The sequence below is a fragment of the Stegostoma tigrinum genome, chromosome 9 (assembly GCF_030684315.1).
Source record: "Stegostoma tigrinum isolate sSteTig4 chromosome 9, sSteTig4.hap1, whole genome shotgun sequence".
In the NCBI taxonomy this organism is placed as follows: Eukaryota; Metazoa; Chordata; class Chondrichthyes; order Orectolobiformes; family Stegostomatidae; genus Stegostoma; species Stegostoma tigrinum.
The window spans coordinates 28,403,491-28,424,263 of NC_081362.1; the positions used below are offsets into that span (position 1 = coordinate 28,403,491).

The window sequence follows — 20,773 nt, forward strand, 5'->3', positions numbered from 1 at the left end:
CACGAGGGGTCACAGTTTTAAGCTGGTTGGTGGAAAGTATCGAGGGGATGTCAGAGGCAGGTTCTTTACGCAGAGAGTTGTGAGAGCATGGAATGCGTTGCCAGCAGCAGTTGTGGAAGCAAGGTCATTGGGGTCATTTAAGAGACTGCTGGACATGTATATGGTCACAGAAATTTGAGGGTGCATACATGAGGATCAATGGTCGGCACAACATTGTGGGCTGAAGGGCCTGTTCTGTGCTGTACTGTTCTATGTTCTATGTTCTAAGTGTGTATCAAAAGCTCATCAGCTAATTAAATCTAAAAATTCAATGACAATGTCATGCTGCCAAGGGAACTGTTAATCTGACAAGGCAGTTAAAACTTCCTGGCCTTTAAATTTTTAGAGAAAATGCCCACGTTTACAAAAAATTAATAACATACTGTTTCACTTTACTGAAAAATTTTGTAGGGTTTGTTCTATCTCACTGATTTAAACCTTATCATTATTGCAACAGGGTCCCTTTAGGTTCACAGTTTGATTGATAGCTCCAAATGGTTAAAAAATCTTTGTGAAGTTATGAATACGATTTTTAACATAGGGGATTAATTTGTTATAAGAATTTTAATGTAGCAAATTCTTTATTTAATCAATGTGAGTTTTTTTAACATTGTTAAAAAAGCTACTTTTTTCAACATATCAAGAGATGCCTACGACTTTATTCTAATTTATCTCAGAAGGGATTCTGAGGCCTACCACGGTGGATACAAGTCAAATATGGTATAAGTCAATATGACAAGTATAACAGTTGTGAGGGGGGCATGGTCTGGCTTTAAATTGGCATGGAGATATAAAGCACCTCATTGGTGTGTAACAGGCACAGGATGGCATGAATGATGTACGGAACATGGGAGAATAGGTCATTAGCCATTTGGCCCCTTGAACATACCACAGATGTTGTCACCTGGATTTTTTTGCCTCTCCTAGGAATTTATTGGTGGGTAGGGATTGTCTGTCTGGAGCACAAAACATTACAAATCAAGTGCGACAGGATGGATGAATCCTTAGACCCATCATTTCTAGTGTAGATTATGTGTTCCTCATAATGGCTTCAGGCTTTCAAAGACAAAGGTATGTTTGCTGCTCATGATACATTTTTGCTATCATTGAACTTCAAATCTGTGATGAAGAAAGATGACTCATTTTGTACTTAATTTACCTGAGGGTACAAGCTGTAAGTATATTAATGCAACTTGTAATGAATTATATGAATTATACATTTCCCAGGCTCAGCAACATGTTCAACATTATATTTAAAAAAGAATGCTCAGAAACCTTCTGAAGAAGGGTCAGCAGACCCAGAACATTAACTCTGTTTTACCACTATGTATTGTCTGCAAAAATAGCAGCGGTATTTGTGATTTAAAGGTGTTAAACTCAATTTTAAGGCCACATAAGGTCTATAACAGAATGATTATGCTATTAAACAAACTTCTTTGAGCTTCATTAGAACAGTTTGGGAGGAGAATAAAATGAATCAGCAGAGTGGGATGGTATTATGATCTGAGACTAGATCCCAGTCTAGATCCCTAAATTTCATTGTGGTCTAATTAAAGGCCAGTAACTTTTTTGTTATTAATTAGAGACATACTGAAATCCTAATTACTCACTTAGAGAATAAATACACACGATTTCATTGTTTTTAAAGGAACACAAAAAAAATTGCAAAAGCCAGGAAAGCAAACTGTTAACTTTATTTATCCTATGCTGTAATGCCTAGGATTAAGATGAGGTAAACATGAATTAACAGGCGAATCATATACACCACAAACTGCACATTAAACAGCAGAGACAACAAAGGCAGATTCCTTTGGTTAATAGGTTATAAAAACAGATTAATAAAAAACAGAACTACAATTGAAGAAAGAAGGGTCCAGGCGCAAAACGTTAGCTTTCCTGCTCCCTCCATCCTGCTTGGCCTGTTGTGTTCATCCAGCTCTACACCTTGTTATTTACAATTGAAGAAAGATCTGATTTGCTACAATTAGAAATAACTTGTATCCCATTAGTGAAGAAAGAAAACAGAATTTTGAGGTAGAGATAATAGGAACTGCAGACTTTGGAGAATCCGAGCTAACAAGGTATGGAGCTGGATGAAAACAGCAGGCCAAGCGGCATCTTAGAAGCAGAAAAGCTGAGGTTTCGGCTCTAGACCCTTCTCTAGGCCCGAAATGTCAGCTTTCCTGCTCCTAAGATGCTGCTTGTCCTGCTGTGTTCATCCAGCTCCACACCATGTTATCTAGAATTTTGAGGTATATATTTTAAAGGATAGAATGCTGATACTCTCACATTGATAACAAGTGTTTTTTGATAGATCTGCACCATTGTCGCCTTTGTGAAAAATGTCATGGAGATTTGCAGCCATCATTCTCTAGTTTGGATGAAACAGGAACTTTAGTTCACAAAGTGGTAGAGGAAAACTACTTGGTAGTCTATTGAGAAGAAGCTGTTGTCTTAAACAAGATGGGTGGCACAGTGGCTCAGTGGTTAACACTGCTGCCTCACATCACCAGAGACCTGGGGTTGATTCCAGCCTTGGGTTGATGTTTGCATGGAGTTTCCACATTCTCCCTTATATCCTTGAGTTACCACAGGGTGTTCCAGTTGCCAGCCACAGTTCAGACATGTGCAGATTAGATGGATTAGCCACGCTCAATTGTCCATGGTGTCCAGTGTTGTGCATGCTAGGTGAATCAGCCAGGTAAATGTGGGATTATGGGATAGGGTGGGAGGTTGAGTTTGTGTGGGTTTGGATCGGATGCTCTACAGCAGGTCGGTGTAGACTCACAGGGCTGAATGGCCTCTTTCTGCGCTGTCCAGATTCTATGATTCTAAGGTATAGTGTATTCTCTGACAGCAATCAGATACAAGTTACATTGGTATGATAGACATTGTTACATGTCTATGACAGAGATCCATAAAGGTAGATCTATCTCCTTTGAATTCCAGAGCTGTTCTCCTACCTAAGTCCACATGATATCATACTATGTAGTGATTATTGCACTCCTCTGCATTAACCCTTTGGGTGTCTAACATCTTATACAATATCATTCCTCAAGATTTTACACACTATTAATATTTATAAGTTGATATGATACGCTACTCAATCTTACTCCATGTGTTTGGCTTCACAAGAGATGTAATGGTTTTTCTACTTTGCTTATCTTCAGATTGAGTGAGTAAATTTTTATTCTTTATTATTTGTGCAGAAGTAGGAAAAACACAGCTGGGCAGCAGCAAGAAAAATCAAGACTACCAGTGTGAATAAAAGCAGCATGCTGGTGATGAGAACAAAGTGGGGTACCACCATGCTGCCCAAATTCTTTCTACAGGATCAATTCAATAATGATGCTTCTGGATTTCTATTTCAGCCACTCTCTAAGTGGTTCTCTCCAAAAGTCAGGTATTCTGTAATAAATGTGACAATAACATCAGTATTTCCAACAATAATTTATCTCTAATTTTGTTTTTTTATGAATTCTGAGTTCAAGGCACCATAATCACATTTTCCAATAATCAGTAAGGGTTATTCACAAAATTACCTTTGAATTCCACTGAAAGTTGAGCTCTTCTGTTACATCCTGATCTTAAAAAATGTTATTAATCCTATGGTTAAAGTAATTGTCAAAGCTTGAAAAACTTCATCAAAAGTACCGACTGATTCTTGCTTGCGTAGTTGAGCTACAACATCATCTGTTTTGAGATAACAAAGTGTGGAGCTGGACAGACACAGTATGCTAAGCAGCATCTTAGGAGCACAAAAGCTGACATTTCAGGCCTAGACTCTTCATCAGAAAAGGGGGAGGGGGAGAGGGCTTTGAAATAAATAGGGAGAGAGGGGGAGGCGGATCGTAGATGGATGGAGGAGAAGATAGGTGGAGACGAGACAGACAAGTTAAAGAGGCGGGGATGGACCCAGTAGACTTGAGTGTAGGTGGGGAGGTAGGGAGGGGATAGTTAGTCCGGGGAGTACGGACAGGTCAAGGGAACGGGATGAGGTTAGTAGGTAGGAAATGGGGGTGTGGCTTGAGGTGGGAGGAGGGGGATAGGTGAGAGGAAGAACACGTTAGGGAGGTGGGGATTAGCTGGGCTGGTTTTGGGATGCAGTAGGGGGAGAGGAGATTTTGAAGCTTGTGAAATCCACATTGATCCCATTGGGCTGCAAGGTTCCCAAGCAGAATATGAGTTGCTGCTTCTGCAACCTTTGGGTGGCATCGTTGTGGCACTGCAGGAGGCCCAGGATGGACATGTCATCTGTGGAATGCGAGGGGGAGTTGAAGTGGTTTGCGACTGGGAGGTGTAGTTGTTTATTGCGAACCGAGCATAGGTGTTCTGCAAAGCAGTCCCCAAGCCTCCACTTGGTTTCCCCAATGTAGAGGAAGCCACACCGGGTACAACGGATGCAGTATACCACATTGGCAGATGTGCAGGTGAACATCTGCTTGATGTGGAAAATCATCTTGGGGCCTGGGATGGAGGTGAGGTAGGAGGTATGGGGGCAAATGTAGCACTTGCTACGAGTTGCAGGGGAAAATGCTTGGTGTGGTGCGGTTGGAGGGGAGTGTGCAGTGGTCAAGGGAGTCACGGACAGAGTGGTGCCTCTGGAAAGCAGACAAGGGTAGGGATGGAAAAATGTCTTTGATGGTGGGGTCGGATTGCAGATGGCAGAAGTGTCGGAGGATGAGGTGTTGGATCCGGAGGTTGGTGGGGTGGTATGTGATGACATGGGGGATTCTCTTTTGCCAGTTATTGCGGGGACAGGATGTGAGGGATGAGTTGCGGGAAATGCTGGAGACACGGTTGAGGGCGTTCTTGACCGCTGCAGTGGGGAAGTTGTGGTCCTTGGAAAAATGAGGACATCTGAGATGTACGGGAGTGGAATGCCTCATCCTGGGAGCAGATGCGGCAGAGGCGAAGGAATTTGGAATAGGGGATCGAATTTTTGCAGGAAGTTGGCTGGGAGGAAATGTATTCTAGGTAGCTGTGGGAGTCGGTGGCCTTGGAATGGATGTCGGTTTCTAGGTGGTTGCCTGAGATGGAGACAGAGAGGTCCAGGAAGGTGAGGGATGTGTTGGAGATGGTCCAGGTGAACTTGAGGTTGAGGTGGAAGGTGTTGGTGAAGTGGATGAACTGTTTGAGCTCCTCGTGGGAGCACGAGGTCGCGCCGATACAGTCATCAACGTAATGGAGGAAGAGGTGGGGTTTAGGGCCAGTGTAGGTATGGAAGAGGGATTGTTCCATGTAACCTACAAAGAGGCATGTATAGCTTGAGCCCATGTGGGTACCCATGGCCACCCCCTTTGTCTGTAGGAAGTGGGAGGAATCGAAAGAGAAGTTGTTGAGGGTGAGGACGCGTTTGGCTGGGCGGATGAGGATGTCAGTGGAGGGGGACTGGTTGGGCCTGCGGGACATTTCTCCAGCATCTGAAGTTCCCATTATTTCTGATACAATCATCTGTTTTGTCCCCCTTGAATACAAAAATGCATTTGTTTGTTCAGCTTCTAATTAGTATTTAATTTGGAAACAATTCAGTGACTCAAGAATTATTTTTTTCTAAGGTGTACAATCTGTATTATATTTGTCCCAACTCTTAAAATTATACTGGATGATTCCTAGTTTATTGGGTGTAAAAAAAATAGTAATCCTGATCTCTGATGGCTTTACTGGATAAATTCTGCTTTTCGCAGGTCTAAAGGATGCATGCCATTCTCATTAATGAATTTCACTAGTTGATTTGTGCTGTCTGTAGTGCTATGAATGATCACTGTGGTTAGCCCACTTTTTAAAAACTGGTTGAGTCCCACTGTCTATAGTCTTTAAGTTTGTACTGCTTTCGCCATGATTTGAATAATGGATCTCTAACTTTCCTCTGTGGCCTCAGTAATCTCCTTATATTCTTTATCATTAGCTTTTGTCTGCCTAGGCTTCTAAATTGTCCCATAATTATTTTAATTGGGATTTTGTGATGTACTTGATGCTGCAACCTTATTTTTAATTTACTTCTGTGACTCTTACTTTCCCTTTCCGAAGCCATGCCTTATGGTCGTCACGAGTTGTGGTGGCAGTGCTCATTCTGAGCTGTAAGTATTCCACTTTCTTAAAGTTTTGTCAGCCTATATTTTTACATATTTTTCATCTTGTCCTCCAGGGATTTCAACTTTACTCATGCAGCCACTAGTGTTGTTTGCTCCCCAGCTGAACCTCAACTCAGGTCTGCTTCCACTGTTAATCAGCACCTGTGCCATCTGTAATTGCCAAGTGTAACATGTATGACAGTTTCCACATAGCATCTCCCTCACACTGTCTCTTACCAAATCTGAGATGCAATTTTCCATTGATTTTGGATTTTGGGCTTGTTAAATCTTGCCATGAGTTATTCTTCTGTAGGTTTTTTGAATATACAGCTTTCCCAGCCATGTACTCTCTGGATAACTAGCCTTCTTAAATCTGTACCTGGAGATTACTTTAAAGCTCATTGGAGTCCAAGGTACTGCTCATCATATTGCATGGGCAGATAAATCTGTACTATTTCCTACCATGGGTCATCACATCTGCCACCTTGGTGGAAGACAATTAGGTAGATTTTCTGTCACCATCTTCTTTTTAGATTTGGATCTAAAAGGCCTGCTATTCTGATGTGGAAGAGAAAAAACACATGGTGGATTTCAAGAAGGGTCTATTGTTTTGAACAATAGCCATCAGGTAAACATTAAATTTCTATGATAGATATTATTGCTAAAGTTATGAGGGAGAGTTATTTGGCAGAATCATAGAATAGAATAGTTGACTCCATACAGTTTCAAAGCAAGCTATTTTGCCCTTCAGGGTGCACCTGGACCCTCTGAAGGGCATCCCATCCAGACTCAGCACCCACCCTATCCCTGTAACCCTGCATTTCCCATGGTTAATCCACCTAGCCTGCACATCCCTGGATACTATGGGCATTTAGCATGGCCAGTCCACTTAGCCTGCACATTTTTGGACTTGATATGGCCATCTTTTTTGAGCTCCAGAGTTGTTCTCTTACCCAAATCCGCATAATGTCATCATATGGGATGGTGCTTAGAGCTCAACTCAGAAGAAATGCTTTCAAAGCCTAATACTTCCTACAACAAAAAAGTTTTTATTAGAGAACTTGTCTAATTCATACAATTCTGATTCGCTACAATACAGACATCACACCTTTGTCATCATCAACAGTAGACCGCAAGGTAATGACAACTGGGATAACATACCATAGCCATCAAGAGAAATAAGAGAAAGTAGAAAAGCTTCAGCTGAATCATCACATATGGAAAAAAAAGAGAACTTGTATTTGTATAATTGCTGATCCATCCCAGATCAGTAAGGAGATTGGGGGTCAAAGAGTTGCAAGAAAATTGGCTGAGTTTTATAGAGTTCCGTTACTCTTTCCATCTCCCTCCCAATCTCAAGTAGTGGTGTAGATTCTTTAAATAATTATGAAAAATATACTATATCATCTCTTGATTCTCCTGTCTAATCATCTTTAAAATGATTTGCTCCAAATTTCTGTCTGCTGGGCTTCGCCAGAGTCAACTGCACTTAAGGTACTGAATGATCATTTTTCTTACATGCCTCTAAGTTGAGTGCTGCTTCTTCCATAAAGAGAGTAGACAATATAACTCAACCTGATGCTGCTCTCACCTAGCTTTCTGTAACATTCTTTTTAACATAGTTGGAAAGTGACCATTCAACAACAAAGAAAATTCTAACCACTATTTCATCCTTGAGCCCAAGGTCCTGAAGTTAGCTTCAGTAATCCTGAGTAACATCCAGCTGAGGCTAACTACCAATTCAACAGAGACCAGCGATACAAACTCAATGAGTTTTTGAAAAAGGCTCATTTTCCAAGATGTTACTTAGCAATGAACGTGTTCGTATAGAAGCAAAATGAAAGCAAAAACAGCGTGAAAGTCAACTGGGTTCTGGAGTTGGCTGATATGCTCTATATGTCACAACTATCTCAGGGAAATTGAACATTACTCACTAAATCTCTTATATGGGTGATGTAAGGTGTTAGCTGTAACTCAGTTATAATGCTCAATGCCTGTAAGTCATAGGTTATGAGCAAAAGCCCTCTTCTAAGGACATCTGTATGTAATCTGGCTGTCACTGACAGAACACTCCAATCAGGCACTTAGAAGGAGAGTAGTGGGCTTAGCCAGTGCATTTTGGCACCAGGAGAGCAGCGGTAACTGCTGCCAATGCACTCACTTGGTGTAGTAGTGAGGAGAGTGAAGGGGTATGGTGTTTGGCTGGGAGAAGTCATTGGCTAGGGAGAGGAGCTTGAATTAAAGGGCAGGGCTGTGGCCGTAAGTAGGGTTCTTGTTTCCTGATGCCTGGCTCCTTGATCAGGCACTGAGTGTATTTGAACAAGAGATCCACCCCAAGAACCTGAAGGTAAATTTGACAGAGTTTGTTTCTCAAGTTTCCAGTGTTGCAACTCCCTCCCTGCTGCTGATTGAATATGATTGGTGTCTGGATGTGACCCTTGTGTAAGCGTTGAATGCCCATTAAGGGCCTCATTTGGCATCAGAATGGGAAAGCAGTCCTTGAACTTTCCTTCCCTAGACCTAACTTGGCCAGAGGCAGGAAGATGATAGAGTTTCCACCCAGGATTAAATACTTCTCTCCTGCCACAAACTCACATTGGTGAAGAGCATTAAATCCTGCCTTGAATATAGATTGGCTTTACAACCTCAGAACATCTCAAAATGCATTACATTGCATAGTTTAGGATAGGATTTTCCATGCTGCCTGCTTCAGGATCCATCTGTCAGACTCAAATGGAGATCAGAAGTCTGCATTGTGAATTTCTGAGTTTTCTTCAAAAATTGAGAAATTAATGGCCAGAAATTGGGCTTACGAAATGAGGAGCAATAAAAGGTCCTCCAACTCAGTGAGAGCAATGGGACACCTTTGCAGGAAAGTCGGTACATACCCAATTTAGAGGAGCACACTCAAACTTTTTAAAATTTAAAATTAATGCCCTTAACTGCTGGGCATACTTTCTAGAGACGAAGGTTCCCAAAGCCCTCCTGTAGTACTGCTCCCCCTAACCTCCCACTCCTTCACCCCATCTACCACCCCAAATGCATTCACGGAGGCTCCATTCAGCAGCTATATTATTCCCCGACTCCTCTGGGTAACCTTGAGGACCACTGGAAATTCCAATCTTTGGCTTTAAAAGGGCTTTAACAAAATGAGTTGGCTACCTGCTGCATGTTGTCTGGTAGCTGTTTTGCACCCCCTCACTATCGCCTTTGGACAGGTTATTACTGAAAAGTGGTAAGCCAGTCAGCAGTTTGAATTTACATATCTTCCCACTTTTATGCCTACTTCCATCAGAGCCTTAAAATTCAGCCATCATTATGTTGGAATGTAAGAAATTGTCTGTTTCCCAGGGTTGAGGAACTACAGATGAACAACAGTCGAGATGTCACGGCCTAATAATTTTGTTAGAACATTTTGAACATGTCAGAACACCAAGTAACAAAAAAAAAGCTAAATCATGTGTCAATTCCTACCTTTTGGATTCCAGACATTTCAAAATCTTACAGCAGCTGTCAGGATTTTTTTTACAAAAATACAAAAAAAGCTTTGTTCATTCTATTTTCTTATATTGAAAGGGAGGATAATTAGAATTTTCTTGTTGTCAAAATTATCAATTATGAACAACAAATTATCAGACGTTTAATTGTAAACAAGAATCTTTCCCGTTTCGTGGAGACAGTAGCTGTCCTGCCTTCAGAACCATGACCATTTATGTATAATCAAATCTTGATAAAACCATTAGTGAAACTAATGGAGTAAGCCTCTATTTTGTCAACATGCATCACATCAACTATATTCTCAAAGCAATTAGTCAGAATAAATTAATATCATTTACCAAGTCCAACAGAAAGCCATTGTTTTATCCACAATGAAGTAAGCAACATTCACAAGTTGGCAGAGTAAATCATATTTAACTAAAACAAAATTAAGTGGTGCAAAATTATTTAGTTAGCAAGCAAGAATTAGCTCCAATAGAATATAATGGGTTAGTTATAGTGCAAAATTGGAATCAACACAAATTGAAAGTGCTTGTAACATTAAAAATTTACTTTGTAGTGTGTTTCTTTATTTTGTTTTATGTTGTGAGACCATCTTAGCAGGCAATCTCGTCATCTGTACTTCACTTGCAATACAGGAACTGGTGAACGCTGTTCAATCTCTCCAGGCTATTTTGCTGTTTATGGCTGATATGAATCTCTAGTCAATACACCTATCTTGGTGAAATATTCCTCAAATCTTTTTCAAATAAAAGACCTTTCAGCCAGTCTTGAAATTTTTAATTGACCTGGACTCTATATTTTGGGCAAAAGTATTCGAGAAGTCTATGCACCTCTGTATGAAATTTTGTTGCCATCAACCCTGAACAGTATAGCCCCAATATTAAGCTTATGACCTCTTGTTCTGGACTCCTTCCCACCGACGGAAATGGTTTCACTCTATCCACTGTAATAAATTATCTCAGGGTCTCAAAACAGTGCCTGATGATGAAGCAAATTGGAAAGACAACCACTCACTGACAGATCAGTTATGTACGCTGAGAAAAATGTGTAGGAATTCTGGAACTAGCTAAATATACCAATCAACAATTAAACAGTGATCTCAGTTAAAAATCTTAAAGACCTTAAAGACTGTCAATACTTTTAAAATGTATGGGCTTTACTCTTCCAGTCTGTACCAGCCACTCCCTGTTTTTTAATATGTTATCATGTGTTTGATGTTATGATTTTTGTACTGTTTCTGTATTGGTAGATAACAAAATTTCTCTTCCTTTCCCTCAAGATAACTCATATGATTTGCCCGATAACTTGCAAAACAATACTTTTCACAGTACATGTGGGAATAATAAAGCCAAATCAAATAATAAAATGCAATAAAATCATTTTGATTTTGTTAACTATGTCTTTAATGGAAATGTGATACCCACCTATTAAAAGAAATAAAGATATTTGTCATAATTGACAAAGAGAGGAGCCAAATAAACAGAGCCAAGGAGGTGGAAGATTTTGAGTAAATCTGCCAAATTAAGTGCCTTTCAAACTTAGAGATCACCACATTGGGGCATAGAATATTCTGCTCAATAATGTTGTTTCTTTTTCCCCAGCTGCTGCATAACATGTTACCACTCACCTATTCTGGTTTGTGACTTACCTTGAAATTAAGACAACATTTGACAAAATACTCTATCAAGATACTGAACCAATAATAACATATCCACTGGCACGCATTTTGGGTTCTGCCAAGGTAACCCCTCATCTTATTATAGACTTGGTCCAAACAGGGGTTAAAAAGAAGTTGAGCTCAAGATGTGAGGTCAGAGTGATTGCCTTGATATCATGGTGGCATTTGACGGAGTGTGGCATCAAAAAATCTTATCAAAAATGAAGTCAATGAGAATCAAGATTAAAGTTCCCCATCTGCTAGAGTCATACATAGTGAAAAGAAGATGACTGTGATTAATGGATTTCATTCATCTTCCTTCTGGGACACCACTGTAAGAGCTCCTCTGGGTAGTGTCCCAGGCCCAAACATCTTTATCAATATCCTACCATCCATCACAAAGTCAGAAGTGGTGTTGTTCACTGACGGTTGTACAGTTTTAAGCAGCATTTGTGGCTCTTCAGATATTGATACAATCTGTTTCCAAAAGGAACAAGACATGGACAACATCCAGGCTTGGACTAATCTGTGACAAATAATATTGAGGCACTCAAATACCAGTCAATGACCATTTTAGCAAGAGGGTATCTATCAATCTACCCTTGATAATTAATTGCATTATCATCACTGAATCTTCCACGATTAACATCCATTGCATGAACTTCGAGCAGAAACTTAACTGGACCAACCATAAAAATAATGTGGCTCCAAGACCAGGCAGTCAGCTAGGGTTTCTATGATGAGTAACTCACCCCCTGACTCCCCACTGTCTATCCACCAACTGCAACACACAAGTCAGGATGAAATATTCTCCATATGCCGAGACAGGTGCAGCTTCAACATCAATCAAGAAGCTCAACACATCCAGGACAAAGCAAAACCTTGATTAGCTCCCCAAACATCGCCTTCAACAATGCAAAGTGTAAGCAATGTGCACCATTTACAAGCTGCACGGTAGCAATGCACCAAAGCTGCATAAACAACACCTTCCAAGCCTGCGACCTCTACCATTTAGAATGGCAAGGACGGCAGATGTAAGGGAACATAACCACAATCTCCAAGTTTCCCTTCAAGTCATATACCTTCCTGGCTTGGAACTGTATTGAGTTCCTTCACTGTCATTGGGTCAAAATCTTGGAACATCCTTCCTAATAGCGCTGCAACTATATATACCTTGCATGCAATGCATTGGTAAAAGAAGGCGAAGCAACACAACTTTTCAAAGGACAGTTAAGTATGGGAAATAAATGCTGGTTGAGAAAATGACACCTGCATCCTATGAATTAGTTAAAAAAAGAGAAATAATTACTGCATAGAAATGCATTGACATCACTGACAACTGGCAGCAGTAATGGTAGGACTTATATAGTAAATGGAAAGGTGCTGAGGAATGTTGTGGAACAGAGGGACCTAGGAGTACAAGTATATAAAGTTTGTTGAAAGTGGCAGCACCTGTAGACAGGGTGGTGAAGAAAGCATTTAGTATGCTTGCTTTCATCAGCTGAGGCACTGAGTGTAGGAGTTGTGACATTGAATTACAGTTGAATAAGTTGTTGGTGAGACCACATTTGGAGTATGTGTACAGTTTGGTCACCCTGCCATTTTAAAAAAAAAAGTTGTTAAACTGGAAAGTATACAAAGAAGATTTACAAGGATGTTACCAGAACTAGTAGGCCCGAGTTGTAAGGAGAGGTTGGCCAGGATAAGACATTATTCCTTGGAATTTAGGAGAATGAGGGCTGACCTTATTGAGGTGTATAAAATCATGAGGTGCGCAGATAGGATGATGCATGAAGTCTTTTTCCCAGGGATGGGGAATTGAAAACTAGAGGGCATAGGTTTAAGGTGAGAGGGTAAAAATTTAAGAAGGACCTGAGGGGCAACTTCTTCACACAATGATTGTGCGTATATGGAAAGGGCAGCCAGAGAAAATGGTTGAGGTAGGTACAATAGCAGCATTTAAGATCATAAGACCATAAGACACAGGAGTGGAAGTAAGCCCATTCGCCCCATTGAGTCCACTCCCCATTTAAATCATGGCTGATGGGCATTTCAACTCCACTTCCCTGCACTCTCCCCATAGCCCTTGATTCCTTGTGAGATCAAGAATTTATCGAACTTGAAGGCATTTAACGTCCCGGCCTCCACTGCACTCCATGGCAATGAATTCCACAGGCCCACCACTCTCTGGCTGAAGAAATGTCTCCTCATTTTTGTTTTAAATTTACCCCTTCTAATTCTAAGACTGTGCCCACGGGTCCTAGTCTCCCTGCCTAACAGAAACAACTTTCCAGCGTCTCCCCTCAACCTCCTAAACTCCAATGAATACAATCCCAGGATCCTTAGCCGTTCATCGTACGTTAAACCTACATTCCAGGGATCATCCGTATGAATCTCCGCTGGACACAATCTAGCACCAGTATATCCTTCCTGAGGTGTGGGGCCCAAAATTGGACACAGTATTCTAAATGGGGCTTAACTAGAGCTTTATAAAGTCTCAGAAGCACATCACTGCTTTTATATTTCAACCCTCTTGAGATAAACGACAACATTACAATCGTTTTCATAATCATGGACTTTACCTGCAAGTTAACCTTTAGAGAATCCTGGATCAACACTCCCAGATTGCTTTAAAAATATTTGATAGGTACACGATGGGAAGGGTATAGAGGAATGTGGATCAAATGTGGACAATTGGAACTAGCTGAATGGGCATCATGATCGGCATGGACAAGTTTGGGCTAAAGGTCCTGTTCCCATGCTGTATTAGTCAATGACTCTATGTCTGATAAGTTTCAGAAACTGTAGCTCCAAGTTACCTGTTTCTTCTAATATCTCCCATTCCTATGGTATTTTCTGAAGGTAACTATCTAACTTCCTTAGGATGAATCAGTATGGATTCCATCATCTTCTGAGGAAACATTGTTCTTTGAAATATTTACTGGAGCAGAGTGCCTCATGTTGTGCACCACTGGATGTTTTACTGCACCATTCAGATCCAATTGATTTTAGTGTGTAAATTGTTGTGCGTTTAAGCTGATAATAACAAGGCAGAGGCAGCCAAAGTAGTGAGACTCCACACCTTTAATTATTCACTTTCTGACAAGCAGAGATTGGTAGGCAATCAATAATAATTATCACATTAAAACATGCTTATACTATTAATTATTAAATTTCATTTTCTAAGGCAAAGTATTGCAATACTGCCACAAATTCATGCAACATATATTGGGATTAAGCACAGGATAATGTGTTTGCAAAGCTAATCATGGAACAAAGCAAATCTTCCAGTACCTTGTGTTGGCTTATAATTCACTGAATTTCTCCTTACCAACTCGTGGAGAATTCACACGTTAATAACAGTGTGCATTGCTCTTGTACCAACAATTTTCCATTACATCCTAGCTCATTGTTTCTAAATATTAGTTTAGACTTTATCTCATTTGAATACAAGCTTTTGTTTTCCAGATCTAAATTTCATGAAGTAAAACAGTTGCTCTTCGTCAAAAGTTAATATCTAATATACCTCTCTTTGAGCAAGTTAAATAAAGACTAAAAGGATATTAGGAAGGACTTTGCATACAATAACTCCTGGAGACTCTAGACAAAAGAAGAGAACATTGGCTTCTTATACCAATACAATGCTTCTTAACACCTTCAAGTTATGCTATTAATAGAATACTGCTTCTTTGTTAAGTCATCACCTATTTCAACATTTTGCACAATAAAATTAGCAAATCCAATATCACAATCAACTTACCTTCATTTCCATCAATTTGGTGAGTTGCAAAAATGATAAAAAGTATCAATTCAATTTGCAAATGCATGCTTAATAAATGCATTTACTTTTGCCGGATCCTTCACTTTCAGAAACAAAGCATCTGTTTCTTGGTAGTTTTAGACCTGGTGATATTATTTCAACAGAAAATTCCGAAGTATTTGGTGAAGGGGAGAATAATTATAGCCGCAGGTCTCTGTGAACAGAATCAGAGTGGCTGTAACCGACCGACTTCCAAAACAAGTAATAGCTGAATCTCTGATGGTTGAATGGATTTCAGGATGGATGGACAAAGCAACCTTCACCCTTCAAAATTGCCCTTGTCAAACTCAAGAAGGCCAATTTGGGATAAATCAATACCAAGCTCACAATTACAACAGGGTAATGAAAATGACAACTCAAGAACACAGTACTCTCTGTCCCTGAAATAATCTGATCCTGATGATCAGTTGTAAATCTCTTTTACACGTCAGCTAATGGGACTCTGTTCATCTTATTAGCAGAATTTGCAAGAGGCAGCTTTCAGTTCCCCAGCTATTTTGATTTCCAAATGGCTCCCTATTACAAATTCAACTGAGCAACTCAAAATGCTTCAGACTTATAATGTTTTAGACCTCATGGCAGAGAGTGCATGATAGCTGGATGCCAGTTCTTCAGATGTTAATAGCTATTCTTTGATATTTGGGTACTTCAGTTAGATTTATTCGTAGTGGCAGTTCAAAGTGATGGTTACCAGAAAGTGGTTACTCCATTCATAACAAACCACTAATGCTGGCTTTTTTGTCAGTAGCTTTGATTTGAACTGAGTAATTGGGACACCTAATTATTCCAGACTCTTTGTCTTGTCTTTATATAAATCAATGTGCTGTGTCACAATTAGCAAAATGCATAGAGGGCCTGATAATTCGGAGGGTGAATGAACCAAAGTCTGTGGGTACTGTAAAACGCAGATCAGGAAGAGCAAAATCGGGAGCTTTGTTTGTGCTTGGCTAATTGATATCACACAAGGCAACAGTAAAACACTGTAATTTTCTCAAGCATGGAGGGATGTGCTAAAAATAACACTAAGATATTACACAAAATATACAGTGGGAATATCAGCATAGATGAAAGAGATTTGCATTTATGCAGCACCTTTTATGAGATCAGGACATCTTGAGCTACTCTATTATCAATGTAATACTTTTAAAGCATTATCAGTTATGGCATGAGAAACATAGCAACCATTTTGTGCAGAAGTAGGACCCACAAACATGGGTGTTGATAGTGGCTATAAAATGTGTTTTAGTTATGTTGGCTGAGGAAAAATATTGGTTGGAACATTTGGGCATTGCCCTAACTCTTCTGGAAAATTATGCCATGAAATCTTTTAATTCACCCAAGAGGGCAAATGGGACAGATTTGGTTTGGGCTAATTCGTGAGTTAATGGAGGATTGATAATTCCCTCTACATTATTGAACAGCTTATCCCTTTGCAGTTGTATTTCAGGACTGCAGTCAAATGCATGATTGTTCCCTGGCATTAATTACAATCCACAAACTGAGGGGAAATCTGGGGAGAAAAGATAAATAAACTAAAGAGAGTTAATGACTGGTTCTTGGAAAATACTGATAGTGAGAAGCTCTGATTAATGTGTTACAAATCAGATGTATGTATTTGATTAGCATTTGATTAGCTTCTACAAATTAAACTTATTAGCTTGTTGTGTAATCAAGACTGTAGGTAATCTGTAAATTCACTGTGGTACTATTTCATTTTTTGGTTATTTAAATATTGAGCAGAATCTTATAGGGATCTGAATGACATTAGCTATGGTGAGATTTGTGGCAGAATTGCATGCAAAGTCCAGTGATGTTAGTCTTGAAGTTGATAGCAGCTTTAAAATACCAACAGCAATTACATTGGTTTGTCACCCGAGATCCTGAAGAAAGTTTTTACTGTTTGGCTGAGGCTTGGCTTTGTTTTCGGGTTTTGCTGTGGACTGACCTAAAGTCCCTCTGTTTAGGATATATCCTGAGTAAGGCTATGCAATTGCATTCAGTCAAGCTGTGTTCCCCAAGCTCAGTCAGACTGTTGAGGGTGTCTACTTCCATGAGAAGTGCAACTCCATATGCTTCACCTGCTGCATTTTGCAGCTATAGATCCTGTTGAAATCCAGTTGGGCTTCAAATAGTTAATGCTTTGGCATGGTTATATCATTGATCTCGCATACCAAACAGTTTCTCAGCATCACAGAAAGAGATAAGTCAATGTCACATGCCTCTGTCAGTCATCCTAACCTAGTCAAAAATCATGATTTGAATTCCCCTGCTTCTCAAATTGCTGAGTAAACTGATGGTGTCTCAGTATTATAGGAGGCTTTATTTTTATATTTCTTGACTGCATCTCACGGAAAGTTAGGCTCCTAATGACTGGAAAACCTATGGATCCACGAGCTGTCAGGAGACTTACTTGTTGCTTTTCAATTGCCCCAGTGCCATTTTCCTGGAAAAAATAATATATTCTTTCCACACATTGGGCTCAGTTTTTGATTGTAGAATCGAGTGAGCCAAGCTTCCCAAATAACAATATTGTGTCAGAAATATTTATGCCAACTCAAAGAATGTTGTGGGCAAATTTCTTCTGGAGCGTGCTTTTCCCTTGTTGCCACTGAAATAATTCCACAGATGCTGATACCCATCACTAAGTCACCCTTTATTTACATGTGGAGAGTCCTTGGCACTGATCCAGCTTCCTGGGAGTCAGTGCTCAAAGTAAATAGAACCTCTGACAATCCTGTTTATATCTGTCAGCCAGCCTGACTGAATTCAGAATTCCCTAAAGTGTGGAAGCAGGCCATTCAGCCCATCTAGTCCACATTAACCTTCCAAACGACATCCAAACCAGACCTCCTCCTACCCTCTCCCTGTAATCCTGTGTTTCTTATGGCTAATCCACCAAGCCTGCACATTCTTGGACACAATGAGCAATTTAGCATGGCCAATCCACCTGACCTGCACATTTCTGGACCATAGAGGAAATGTACACAGACGCAGAGAGAATGTACAAGCTCCAAATAAACAGTGGCCTGAGGGTGCAATTGAATTTGGGTCCCTGGCACTGTGAGACTGCAGGGCTAACCATTGAGCCATCATGCGGCCCATCTGATTGGATTAACAGCCCCAATCAGGGAATTCATATTCTATGGAATCCACCTGTCTGACTTTGTTACAATCACTAAAATCTTGCTTCAACTATTATGCATTTGTCAAGCAGCAAGGCAAAATTCTCACTAGGTTACTGTGACTGTCAATTAAGGGGGATTGTAGCTTGTAAAAAGCCTTGGCAAAACAATAATTTGCCTCATTAATATTCAGTTTCTTTTCTTAATGCACCAAACAAACTAGACATTGAGAATTCTAAACACAGAAGTCAACATGGGTATGTGGTGAATGCAGCTAACTGATGGCTGCAAGCAGCGCCCATGTAGTTCAGACCCAAACAGTATCTCTGAGCATTACCCATGGCACTAGCTACATGAACGTTGCTGTCAGCCATGTCAATGCCTCATAATTCCCAGACCATTTCTCCAATTCACTTGCAGGACCTTAGGAAGCACAGACTTAAATTGCAGGATGCACCAGAAGTGAAAGGACAGTTCGTGTGCAGGGGCAGGCACCCAACTTACTGGCTACTGCTCATGTGGTGCCTAGTTGAAGGGTCACTACATGATACTTTGCCTTACCATTTTATGCCTTTTAGGGTATCAGTGCTTTACCCGGAACAAAATCTATCATTACTGCCATACCTGGAAGTATTCTATTACACAGATACAGATACAGTTGCTTGTCAGTAGGAACTTATCTGGGTAGGGGAGGGAGAAAAGGCTTTGCTGTATAGCACACCAAAACATCAATCTAATACCTACAGCACGTATGATGATTGCAGTGGGATATGTCCCACTATAAGATTGGAGTGGGCAATGATTATTCCTATAGGGCCATCATAAGCTTTCAGGGGAACTGCAAATTCTGAACTGGGAAGCTGCAAACACATTAGTCAGAGATCTAGTCAGTCATATTTAAGGGCTGTTTGTCAAAGTCAGTTGGATGACTGTCAGTCTAGGGCAAATGCATTTCCGGTTATTGGTGTGTTGATCGTTGCAGAGAATGCAATGGCCCTGCAGGGGCAGTCAGGGATGTGTGCCAAAAGGAGAGAGGAAGTCAAGATTGTGGGGGAGAGCAGAAGTATTTGTAGATGTGGGGACAGAGGCAGTGACAAGAGGGAAACTCAAGGTGCATGGAAAGGTAGGAGGAACAACATCAGAGGCCGTGGTACTCTCCAGAATTTGGGGCTATCGGCAATAACTACCAATGTAGTGTCCACAGGGTTGGGGTGGGAATTGGAATCAATAAAGTATAATGTTAGTACTCAGTGGCAGGGAGGACAGTTGATGATAATGTTCAATGTTGTAGGCCTCCATATGGGAGAATGGAAATATGTTGTCGATGTAGTGTAAACTAGGATATCAAAGCTCTGGGAATTGACCACGTGGATTCCAATGCTTACATTATTTGAGAGCTATATTCTCTGCCATTGTTTTCTTTTCTCCACATGTGAAATGCTAGAAAAATGTCTTAGACAGTGTCCAGGGTGAATGGTGCAAAGTGTCAGCTTGATGGCTGGAGGTGCACAATTTTGTCTGCTGGACCTTAGGGGCAAAAAAAAACTGAAACATACATTTAAAAACTCCATCTACATTTCATTACTTTTTTTCCCATTTGCAATGCGTGGGGAGTGAAAGTGGTTAGACTTCAAATGCTGATCAAGGGCAGTTTGCACCATACCATTGATGCTTGCAAACTAATACAGCCATCTCAGTGATGCAGAATTTAACAGCAATGCTTTAAAAAGAAGAGCTTACTGGCCAAAAATATCCCATTACTGGAGAAACTTCTAAGAGTATTGTGGGAGGAGGGAAACATCCCTTCAGCACATGTCCTATCATTATGACTAAGGACTCATTAATGCAATGAATATTTTAAGAAGTAAAACAGGTTTAAGGTAGGATAGGGTGGTATGCAGCATGCACATCTATTTGATGTAATGTGCTAGTGGCTCAGCAGGCTAATTTCACCAAGTTGGTGTATATGCTGTGATCAGGGTCGTGGTGGAGATGTGGTTCTGCTGCTTTGGGCACTCCAGGAGCTGACTGACACCTACTTCCAGCAGGTGACAGCTGGGTGCAGCAGGCTATAATAAAATGTAAGATAGTTGTTGGTCATGTCATCAGCACTTGGTTTGCATTACGGGTGAAAACTGTAGCCTCTCTACTCACTTTATTTATGTTTGGCTTTGCTGGATATAAATAAAATCTCATGTTTGAAATTGTCAGCTTGCTTGCCTGTGTGTGATGTTGCCCTGCTGGACAATGACAAGCTATAGGGCTTCGGTAGGCATTAGAGCAGAGTAGCAGTGAGGTTATTGGAGAGGTTGTTTAGATGGGATGTAGCTAAGGAAAGGTAAACTATGTGGCCTAGAGGTTAAACAGCAAGTAGGGTGTGACAGTGGGGTTCTATACACAAGGCAGTATTATCCATGCTGCTTATGGTTTTGTGGCTGAAGGACAATACCAGATTGCTGATGCTGATCCAGATATACAGCAGCCTTTTAAAGATGACAATGGCGCGAGAGACGCCAATCTTTTAGTGGATATCTGTTGAATGGCAAGTTGTTCCAGAACT

At 40.5% G+C, this 20,773-nt stretch overlaps 1 protein-coding gene across 4 annotated transcripts in view; it reads right to left on the bottom strand.

Moving 5' to 3' along the window:
* Positions 1-15,626, bottom strand: part of LOC125454608 (interphotoreceptor matrix proteoglycan 1) — a 142,309-nt gene extending 126,683 nt beyond the window's left edge. For 2 of the 4 annotated variants that reach the window (XM_048535551.2, XM_048535548.2), the window contains exon 1: positions 15,032-15,626. In XM_048535551.2, the coding sequence (XP_048391508.1) occupies positions 15,032-15,113 (82 nt within the window). In that variant the 5' untranslated portion in view covers positions 15,114-15,626. The remainder of the gene's footprint in view (positions 1-15,031) is intronic. The other 2 variants (XM_048535550.2, XM_048535549.2) reach the window with 1 other exon arrangement.
* Positions 15,627-20,773: the final 5,147 nt, after the last annotated feature.